The 11771-nt window shown below is 45.5% G+C and overlaps 1 protein-coding gene across 5 annotated transcripts in view; it reads left to right on the top strand.

The window, feature by feature from the left end:
• Positions 1-11771, top strand: part of LOC144023820 (FERM domain-containing protein 4B-like) — a 251722-nt gene that overhangs the window by 45608 nt on the left and 194343 nt on the right. For 3 of the 5 annotated variants that reach the window (XM_077529707.1, XM_077529706.1, XM_077529705.1), the window contains exon 1: positions 8152-8328. The exons of the other annotated variants lie outside the window; for them this stretch is intronic. In XM_077529707.1, coding sequence (XP_077385833.1) covers positions 8167-8328 — 162 coding nt within the window. In that variant the 5' untranslated portion in view covers positions 8152-8166. Of the gene's footprint in view, positions 1-8151; positions 8329-11771 lie in introns of those variants that run through there. 5 annotated transcript variants of the gene reach the window in all.

Raw genomic sequence — 11771 nt, 5'->3', positions numbered from 1 at the left:
TCCCTGTCATGTCATAATGGCCCCGATGATGGTGTTTAATCGCATTGACAGTAAAATGACAGAATTTCATGTGGTTGCTGAAGAGCATGCTTTATGACAGTAACTGCTAAAAGACCAAAATTTTCCATCCTGATACAATCAATAGGATAATCCATCCATCCATTTTATTTTCTTAACCGATTACTCCTCACAAGGGTCGTTGGGCTGCTGGAGCCTATCCCAGTCGGTTTCGTGCAGTAGGCGGGGAACACCCTGAACAGGTTGCCAGCCAACCGCAGGGCACACAGAGACAAGCAACCATCAACACTCACAAGCACACCTCGGGACAATTCAGTGTTCAATTAATCTGCCATGCATATCTTTGTGTCACGCCGCCACCGGCGTGACGGCCCATGCTTTTATTTTTGTGTTCATGTTTCCTGTTTTGTTGTGAAATTCTGATTCCCCTCTCACCCCAGGTCACTTCTGCTTCCTGCCGCTCCCTAATTACCGGTCCCCGCCCATGATTATCACCACCTGCCACCAATCAAGCCAGACAATAAAAGCCACCTGCATTCTCCCCTCCGTTGCCAAAGTGTCACACATCTCAGTGCATGGAAGCGTCCCACAGTCCTCGAGTCCTTGTTCCCGTTGCCTTGTTGTTTTGCCTTGTTTTTGTGCCTTTTCCTCCCCAGTGGAGCGCCTTTAGTTACCCCTTTTGCCTTGTGCCCTTTTTCCTCCCTAGAGGAGCGCCTTTTGTTGTCCCCAGTACCTTTTGCCTGTTTTTTCCTCCCTTTTTGATTCCCCGTTCTCCTCTCGGTTTGAAAGGAGACAACTGTTGGCCGGAAATAAACCTGTTGCCTTGGTGGCCTACCTTACTCCTGCGTCTGAGTCCTACCTTACCTCGTCGTGTCAGTACACTTCGGCCAGCATGGACCCAGCGGAGAAGTTGGAGGCTGCACTTAGGCGACAGGCCGCCCGCCTGTCGCACACGGAGGAGGTCCAGCAGGCTATGGTCACCCGGATGGGAGAGCTCGCTGGACAGGTGCAGGAGCTGGTGAGCCACCTGCAACACTCCTCGCCGATCGTCACGAAACCAGAGACCGCTGAACTACCGATCCCGACTCCAGTCGTGTCCGGGGCTGGTTTGAGATTGGCTCCCCCGGAGCGATACTCGGGAGACCAAGGACATTGTCAGGCATTTCTGACCGAGTGCGACATACACTTTGAACTCTCGCCACAGGCATTCCCCACGGACCGTTCCTGCGTGGCCTTTATGATCTCCCACCTGACGGGACGAGCCAGAGACTGGGCCACCGCGGAATGGGCACGGCACTCCCCGACTTGCTCAACTGCAGCCGGGTTTAGCAGGGCACTTCGCCTCGTGTTCGATCCAACCAACATGGATCGGGAGAAGACTCGAGAGCTTAGCAACCTCAGACAAGGCCGAGAATCGGTGAATGATTACGCAATCCGATTCCGAACTCTAGCGGCCAAGAGTGGCTGGAACGACACAGCCCTTTTTGACCACTTTTTGAAGGGGCTCTCGACAGCCATGCAAGAACTCCTGCTGCCGGTGGACTTACCTGGCGATTTGGACTCATTGATCTCGCTGGCCATCCGCACAGATCATCGAAGGCGAGATCTTTTGCAGACCAGTGGACATCATCGGGGACACGGCTCCGGATTCTTCCGGCATCCAGAAGCAAGAGGTCCTCCGCGAGGTGCACCTTCCCAGTCGTCCACCGCGGGAAGGCCCAGCGAGAGTGACGAAGAGCCGATGCAGCTGGACCGCGCCCGATTGTCCCACCACGAACGCCAGCGACGTCGTCAAGAAGGGCGATGCTACTACTGTGGAGAACAAGGCCATTTGGTGGTAGCTTGTCCGGCCAAGAGGGGCTCTCCGGTGAGTACCGAGACTCACAAACATGTCAAGAACCGGAAACTCACGCAAGTCAAGATTTCCTGCAATGACCTTTCCACAGACTTGCTAGCGCTCATCGATTCCGGAGCAGACGAGAGCCTCATGGATTGGGGTCTGGTGGAAAAATTGCAGGCAGGCACGGAGCCACTTACCACCCATATGAGGGCCAGGGCGCTCAATGGGAAAGACTTATTCCTTATCACGCATGTCACAGAGCCTCTTGAGATCCATATTGGACAGCACCGAGAACTTCTTCGCTTCCAAGTCTTCCGTTCGCCATCACATACACTGGTCCTGGGTCATCCCTGGTTGCAGTTGCACAACCCCCGCATCGACTGGCGATCGGGGCGAGTCCTGGACTGGGGAGATGATTGTGAACACCATGGGGTGGAGCTGCCATCCGACAGGTGTCTCTCGTGAATGACCAGGATTACCCGGACCTGAACACCGTTCCCACTTGCTATCATCCTCTCAGGGAGGTGTTCAGCAAGACCAAGGCCATGTCACTTCCCCCACATCGATCCTATGACTGTGCGATCGAGTTGATTCCTGGATCTACCATCCCCAAGGGGAGATTGTACTCGGTTTCGGGTCCCGAACGCAAGGCCCTAAACGAGTACATAGACACTTCGTTGAAAGCCGGACTTATTCGGCCCTCATCATCGCCAGCTGGAGCCGTTTTTTTCTTTGTGGGCAAGAAGGATGGCTCATTACGCCCTTGCATTGACTACAGTCCCCTGAATGAAATCACAGTCAAGAATCGTTATCCTCTGCCCTTGATGTCTTCAGTATTCGACCAGCTCCAGCAAGCCAAGATATTCACCAAACTGGATCTCCACAACGCCTATCATCTCGTCCCTATTCGTGCAGGGGATGAGTGGAAAACTGGCTTCAATACTCCCCGAGGCCACTACGAGTATTTAGTCATGCCATTTGGACTCACTAATGCGCCAGCGGTTTTCCAGGCCATGATTAATGATGTGCTCAAGGACTTCATTGACCAGTTCGTATATGTGTATCTTGACGACATATTGATCTACTGACCGGACTTGAAGACCCACCAGCACCATGTCACCCAGGTCCTGAAACGCTTGCTAGAACACAAGCTCTATGTAAAGGCTGAAAAGAGCCTTTTTCATGCGGATACCGTCTCATTTCTGGGATTCATCGTATCTCCGGGCAAAGTCGAGATGGAGCTGGAGAAGGTCAGCGCGGTCAGGGACTGGCCTACACCGGAATCCAGAAAAAAGGTGCAACAGTTCCTGGGCTTCGCCAACTTTTATCGACGCTTCATCCGCAACTTCAGCTCCATCGCTGCTCCACTCCATGCCTTGACCTCGCCACAGCAACGCTTTGCCTGGACTCCGGAAGCCGACGCCGCATTCAACAAACTCAAGAAACGTTTCACAGAGGCTCCGATACTCAGAGTGCCCGATCCTACCCGCCAGTTCGTGGTTGAGGTAGATGCCTCCAATCTGGGCATCGGAGCCGTGCTATCCCAAAGGAGCCAGGAGGATGGAAAAGTGCATCCCTGCGCCTTCTTGTCCCGGAAACTCCCAAAGACCCTGAGCCTCGCCAGGCGCCGCCCAAAGTCCCGGAGCCTCGCCAGGCGCCGCCCAAAGTCCCGGAGCCTCGCCAGGCGCCGCCCAAAGTCCCGGAGCCTCGCCAGGCGCCGCCCAAAGTCCCGGAGCCTCGCCAGGCGCCGCCCAAAGTCCCGGAGCCTCGCCAGGCGCCGCCCAAAGTCCCGGAACCTCGCCAGGCGCCGCCCAAAGTCCCGGCGGCGCAAGCCCTGCGGCTGCCTTCACCTCTCGTCGGGCGTCGAGGACGCCCACCTGACTGGCCCCGCTGGGACTCTCTCGTCGGGCGTCATGGACGCCCTCCTGAACTGCCTTTGGTCTGGGACGGATGGGTGGGCCGTGTTCCCACCTCCGTGCCCCCTTCTGCCCGCCCTTGTTTTTGGGACTTTTGATGTTGAAGGGCCGTCAGGAGCCGGCCATTGAGGGGGGGGGGTACTGTCACGCCGCCACCGGCGTGACGGCCCATGCTTTTATTTTTGTGTTCATGTTTCCTGTTTTGTTGTGAAATTCTGATTCCCCTCTCACCCCAGGTCACTTCTCCTTCCTGCCGCTCCCTAATTACCGGTCCCCGCCCATGATTATCACCACCTGCCACCAATCAAGCCAGACAATAAAAGCCACCTGTATTCTCCCCTCCGTTGCCGAAGTGTCACACATCTCAGTGCATGGAAGCGTCCCACAGTCCTCGAGTCCTTGTTCCCGTTGCCTTGTTGTTTTGCCTTGTTTTTGTGCCTTTTCCTCCCCAGTGGAGCGCCTTTAGTTACCCCTTTTGCCTTGTGCCCTTTTTCCTCCCTAGCGGAGCGCCTTTTGTTGTCCCCAGTACCTTTTGCCTGTTTTTTCCTCCCTAGTGGAGCGCCTTTTGTTCTCCACTTTTTTGATTCCCCGTTCTCCTCTCGGTTTGAGAGGAGACAACTGTTGGCCGGAAATAAACCTGTTGCCTTGGTGGCCTACCTTACTCCTGCGTCTGAGTCCGACCTTACCTCGTCGTGTCACTTTGGAATGTGGGAGAAGACCGGAGTACCTGGAGAAGACCCACGCAGGCACAGGGAGAACATGCAAACTCCACCTGGGAAGGCCGAAGCCTGGACTCGATCTTGGGTCCTCAGAACTGGGAGGCGACTGTGCTAACCAGTCATTTACCGTTCAGCCCTCAATAGAGTAATCTATTATAGAATTATTTGTTAGTGACTAGCAGCCCTATATTGAAGTATTACATTGTAGAGCACCATGTAAAACATTGTGTTCCTTATGTCTGTGTTAAAGGGACAATGCGTATTTGTAGCGCCATCTAGAGTTAAACTAATAATTCATCCATTTTAAAAACCCACAATTAATTTCAATAATATGCAAAAAAATAATGTTCTATCACATCAACATACATTTAAAAAAAAACAAAAAACAAAAACATATTCATAAGTCTAATAATCGCTAATTACCGTATATTACATGCCAGGTCGTGCCGTGCCATACAGGAGGCTGACATGTCTCGCCACCATCTTTCTGTTTCAGATACCCAAAGGAGAAGAACTTTGCAAACGTAGTTCGCCCCTGGTGGTAATTTCAGCTCTTTGTTGGACCCAATGAGTCAACTGCCACTTACCTAATGCAGCTGGGGCCTGCAGGTAGTTGTAGCTGAGTCCTGTGATTTGGCCTCCCGTCACTTGTCTTCATTTACTTTGCTCTCTCTAGCTTAAGCTAGCCTCTCCTGCTAGCCGGTCTTGTTAGTTGCATGCAGCAAGTTCTTACTAGCCACTCGTTAGCTGCTCCAGTGAGTTCTTGCTAGCCGCTCTTCTTAGTCGCTCCAGCGAATTCTTGCTAACAACTATTGCTCGTCGCTAGCTCCTGCTTGCCGGATTGCGTGCTCGCTCGCTCACTCCAAATAATAATTGGTAGTAATTGGTGATAGGGTTGCGAAGTGTGGTCTGTCTGAGGCACCATAGTGCGTGCTTCAAAATCATTGCATTCTATTAGTTTACCACTAGATGGCACTAAATTCTGCGCAATGTACCTGTAAAATAAAACATTTGGTTTGGTACAGCTAGTCAATTCAATCCAGGACTTACTCATTTACCTGCATGACTGATCCTAATTTGCACTGCTTTGTGTTTGTTTGAATAATGTGTCAGCAAAACATCTAACTGGGAACTGATTACAAAAGAAAAGAGTTCATCTCAGATTGAATAGGGGAGAAAAAAAAAAAAGTACAAAATATACAAAGGGATAGTTAAGGTCGCAGTCTCTGTTACAGTCTCTCGGTTTTTGAAATTTGGTCACACGAAACAAAAAACATAATATTGTTTCCATAGGTGCGTTTCCATTACCCTCAGTTTTGCGCAAAAGGCATGTTTCGCAAAAGTAAGCTGGTAATGGAAACACCGGATTTGCGAAAAAACTCTCAAATATCGCAAAAAAGTTTTTGCGCTCTCATGAGGTGGTTTTTGAGACGTATCGAAAAAGAAGTATTTCGCAAAAGTGTAATGGAAACACTTTTTGCGCATTAGTAGTCATGTGACACCCGCCCGGTCACGGAGGAAAGGAATGTAACACGTTGTTTATGTGTATTTTTAATAAACTTGCAATTACTATTTGTTTTGAGAATGATTAATTTCGGTTTTGTATTTTTGTTTTACATGCTGAAGTGATTTGTATCGGCTACTGCACGTCATGAGCGCAAAAGAGAGAGAGGTGTAATCGAGCGACCCTCCTTCGAAAAGTTGAAGGAGGAGAGCTTGAAATCCTGTCCTACCATGTCTGGTTAATATAGCAGAAAACATCAGAAACTTTTAACAATTTGTAACCCGCCTTTTACACAGCTTCTGCATGGGAACAACATTTCAGGATTTCAGGAAGTAGGAAGTACGCGTCAATGGAAACACCGACAATTCGAAATTGTACTTTGTCCAAATAGTACAATATCGCTTTTATTTTTGCGAAAAAGGGTAATGGAAACACACCTCATGCCATTTCTCACAAATGTTCCATCACTTTATTCTTCTTCAGCATAACTGCCTTTGTGTTCTGTTACTTATTTGAGTCATGTTTGCAGAGTCTGCACATTTGTTTATTAGTCACAGAAAACATCTGGTAATGACTTGCAAGCACTTTATGGTCTCACAGTTTAACATCAAAAGCTTGCCAAGAGTTTAATACCACCATTCCACTTTCAAATGTGCCGTGTCAGTTGTACCACCCTCGCTGATCCAAACCCAGCCAATTATTTTTAACACTCCTGCAGAATGGAATGGGTGGGGATGTCTGCACTCCTCAGGAAATTGCCCCCACATCCTAGACAAACTCACAGCCCTTTTACTTTTTTTTTGTGACACAACACAACATGGGAATGGGGTCAATAGTCTAATTGAATAGATTGTGCAAACGTCTTGGATTTGTTGTAAACAACTTTTCCCAAGTTGTTCTTTTCGTCAATATTGCCATTCATTTGGAGTGAACCTTCTGTTTATTTACGATGCTCCCCATACCGTGAAAGTGTCGACCCCAGGTTTGCTTTCAGAATCTTTTTTTTTTTTTTTTTTTTTTAAGATTATCGGGGAAGTCAAACCAAATATTTTCTTTACGATCATATTCTTTGCAGCCCCACCAGTCTAAACACAGTATTCTGATTAATATTGTGTTTGCTGTGTACTGAAAGGTTTGGCTAAATAAGATTTTCTGTATTTATTTATTCACATCGAGAGACAGAAACAGAGGCAGAGGCAGAGAGACGCTGTACACGGGACAGTTGGACAATAATCCGGCAAACCACACACAATTCTCAGCCTGCACCCACAGACAGTGAATCGTAAAGGACTAAAGAACGACCTCACATAGGTCCCCCACATCCCGTAAAGGATTAAAGGTAGACATCACGAACATCACGTTTTGTAAACAGACACTTGTTACATCAGTACATAAACAGACACATAACAGGTCATGAACTCTGACGCATGCGACCCAGGCCATGACAGTGTTTGTGGAATATGAATTAAGTATTTTTGATCTATCTCAGGGGCGGCCATTTTGTCACTGTTGTTACTGTTGACTGAAAATGATATCACAGTTGCTCATATAACGAGCAGTCACGGCTCATCTTGTCAACGTCACATGATGGAACTCAGAAAACCGGTTGGCCGTGATTGGTTGTTGCCTGACCCCTGAGTAACTGTGATGTCGTTTTCAGTAGACAGCAAAATGGCCGCCCCGTGAAATGGATAAAAAAAAAAAAAATGTGGATTTTGATGTTTAATTCAAATTCCACAATATTAATCTGAATTCTGTGCTTAGATTAGTGGGTGTCCATAGAACATATTATTGTAAAGAAAGTGTTTGGGCTGACTTCCTCGTTCAGATAAATTTGAGATGACTAAAAATTCAAATTCACAATATTTCAATTACTGTAAAACTACTAATTGGACCTCACTGTTGATTTGATCTGCTGCATTAGTGCTTCAGACCATCAATCTTTGGACCAGAGTTATGCCTGATACGGACTGCACTCTGATGACTCCCAGCGTCATGACGTCAACTGGGCCGACAGTACACAATGTGCGCTTGTGCCTCAGAATCGTTGCTTTTATCACATTACAACTCTTTCAGTTGAACTAACCCAAGCGTGCCGCAGGACATCGTTTCCCTTGGTTCTCTGAAGTGTGACCACCTGAAGTAGGAATTGGTCCGAGACACAAGGTCATGGCTGTGCGCATGATTCGAGGAATGGAGGACCGAGTGGCTTCTAGCAGCCAGCTCATTTGGAGTGTGGCACATGAGACCTTGAGCAGGTGGTACAAGCGTGCGCTGTTGCCATGCCAACACTTTCTTGTGGCCTGGTTTAGGATTGGACATGGCTACCAGGTATGGCAGTTTGTTGGTAATGGCTTAATAGTAATTAATAGCAAATGCTTATTTGTTGGATGGATTTTTTTGTAGCGTCCAGTGACTGGAAAAGCCTGCTTCATTCAGTCAGTAGCGAAGTATGTTTATTTTAGTGAAGGTACAGACTGTTTCTCCGAACACACATGGCACTCATCACAAAGTTGCCAAGGATGTTTTTTTTTTTCCTGAAACACCGTAATATTGTCTGTTCGGCGTATACACACCATGCAATTACGCATTAGTGATTTAAAGATTCCTATTTCTGTTAGGATATTTATTTTTAAGTTAATTACAGGCTTGTTCTTTGGATATTTTGCCATGTACGATATCTTGTTTACCGTAGATTATTTCCTAGTGAGATTGTGCTCATATCCCTCAGCATGTGTTGCTTGTCTTATTATTAAATAGTATCAGCTTCATACCCAGCCATCAATGTGTCTAAAGACATCTTAAGTTGTGTCTTAAGACATATTTTTGAGATGTCTTGAGACGTCTTGATAAGTCAAGACGCCTTAAGACGTCTTGATAAGTCAAGACACCTTAAGACGTCTTGATAAGTCAAGACGCCTTAAGACGTCTTGATAAGTCAAGACATCTTAAGACGTGTCTATAGACTTGAGTCTTAAGATGTCTTTAGACGTCTTGGAAATATGAATGTTTTGAGATGTCTTAAGATGTCTCAAGACATCTTTGTGCGCCTGAAGACGTCTTCATGCGCCTGAAGTTGTCTTCATACGTCTTATGGTGTCACTATTTTACTGTTCCTTTTTATACATTTAGCATTTTATTAAGCCTGTGTGTCACTGACCAGCGCAGCCTTGCAATGGTGCGCGCTTTGCGAGTGATGGGATTTCGTCGGGTCTTGTTAAAGACTGCAAAACTTTACTGTAACATAAGAAACAATCACTCAGCAACAGTTATGTGTCTTGGTGTGTTATCAAAAATATATGAACAAATACTTACACTTATACTGATTCCTCAAACTTCACTATAAAATCTGTTAAATATCTGTATGTGAGGAGCTGAACACAAGAAAGAAGAATGAATCACTTTTTCAACAACAGTTCAGAATACTGGCTTTCGTTTTGAGAAACACTTACGAGTAAGGTGACTTCATAATTCACCGTAACATTAAGATAACCTGTATAAACAGAACACGCACACACACACATAAAAAAAAGGATTAACCAAATCAGTTCAGACTACTGGCATGTCATCCAAGCTGATCAGATTTATGCAATGTAAGCAGCACTGCTATTTTGTGAGCACCAAAATGTTGGAGAATAGTCCCGAGTACTCAACACTAATACACAACAGGCTATTGACTGCTTCCTCACAGACGTGCACAAGCACAACGTGGGATAAAACAACACCTGAAACATTTTTTGGTGTGTAACTCAAATTAACACAACAGAAATGCTCAACTTTCTATTTACATAATACACATATATTAAATATTAGGGGTGTTAAAAAAAAATTGATTCGGCGATATATCGCGATACTACATCGCGCGATTCTCGAATCGATTCAATAATCGGCGGAATCGATATTTTTTTTTTTTTTTTTTTAGGATTCACACCTTGAGCATGGAAGAATGTTACATGAACGGAACATTAAGCCTTAATATTTTATTTTAATGCTGTTCAAACATGAAACAGATTACAACCTCTATAAGACTGAAATTTCAGATAAATAAATAATACATTTTCATATAAATCTTACACTCTACAAGCTTACTGATTAGTATTTTCTAAATTTGAATGAAAAAAAATCGCAACAATTGACTTAGAAATTCGTATCGGGATTAACCGGTATCGAATCGAATCGTGACCTGTGAATCGTGGTACTAGGCAATTCACACCCCTATTAAATATAATAAACAACAATCACGTACTGTCAACTAGGGCTGGGTATTGCCGCCAACCTCACGATACGATACGTATCACGATACAGGGGCCACGATACGATATATATTGCGATACATATTCCCACATGAGACACGTGCCATGTTAAGTTTATAAGTAAATAAATGTTGATATTCTTCCTCTGCTTTAATTTTTCTTAGCCAGACACAGTGTCCAATCACTGGTGAGCTATTTTTGCATTAATTGAAGGCAATTAACTTCAAAGACGCTGCTGGTTTTTTATTTTTTAGGTACACTGCAAGCTGCAATGGCAAACGTTAACTGCCTATTTAAAGTTAACAAGCAATATCGATTCTGACGCCTGTGTATCGATACGTGTATTGTAATGAGGCCCGCAGCGATATATTGCCGTATCGATTTTTTGAGCACATCCCTACTGTCAACATCAGTTCAGACAACTGGCTGCTCTCAGATATATTCACGCTCTCCACACTTCACTGTAACATAAGAAACAATTACTCAACAACAGTTACATGTATTGGCTTTTATCAAAAAAATATATGAACAAATACTTACACATACTGCTTCTTCAAACTTCACTCCAACTTAAACCTATAAAATTGTGTGAGCAGCAGAACACATGAAAAAAGAATGAATAACTGTCAACAACTGTTCAGAACACTGGCTTTTGTCATAACTATATTGAGTAATACTTACTAATACTGCATCTTCATACTTTACTGTAACTTTAAAATAACCTATATAACAGAACACAAAAAAATAATCACATCAGTTCAGCCAATTGGCACAAGTTAGTCATTCAAGTTGACCAGATTTATGCAACATCAGCAGCACTTCTATTTTGTGAGCACCAAAAAAGTACTCAACACAACACGTTACTGAACCTGCTCCCACACACGCGCACAAGCAGGGATAAAACAACACCCTAAACATTTATTTGTGTGTAACTCAAAGCAACACGAGAGAATTGCTCAACTTTATATTGCAATATAGCTAGCGTTGTGAGCTATTAGCCACAGGCTAAAATAGACAGCACTTTGGGGAGACAAACCTTGCTGCTACCTCGGCTCGACCCGACGGCCACGTACTTCACCACAAGAATTGAAATTTTTCGTTTGTAGCCCACGGAAAAGCGATAGAAATACTCACTTTACACTGAACTATTGTAGGCTACCTAGTTAGCAAACAGCCGCGATGGTGCTTCGTTTGACAAACTATTTTCAACACAGAACACACGACTGCCGCAACAGTGGCAGGTGTTGCCTCAAGTTGCACTTCGTCATACAGTGCTGCCACGTTTGAAACCGTACGAATAAATAATTATTTTACTCACCCTTCCATTCGCCGTGCAGTTGCCGTCTGGACTGTCGAATGTTACAGAGTGGAAAAAAAACAAAAGAAAATAAAAGAAAAAAAATCGCTGTCTCCATAACTCATCAGATGTCGTCCTACGTCCACCTGTGAAAGCTCAGTAACACAGATGGCCCCTCCCCCTCGCGAACATGCGTGTGTTGAAATTTAATTTAAAATGTCATT

The sequence above is a fragment of the Festucalex cinctus genome, chromosome 8 (genome assembly GCF_051991245.1).
Source record: "Festucalex cinctus isolate MCC-2025b chromosome 8, RoL_Fcin_1.0, whole genome shotgun sequence".
Classification (NCBI taxonomy): Eukaryota; Metazoa; Chordata; class Actinopteri; order Syngnathiformes; family Syngnathidae; genus Festucalex; species Festucalex cinctus.
Note: the sequence above shows the minus strand (reverse complement) of the source record. Positions and strands in the feature narration are given on the sequence as shown.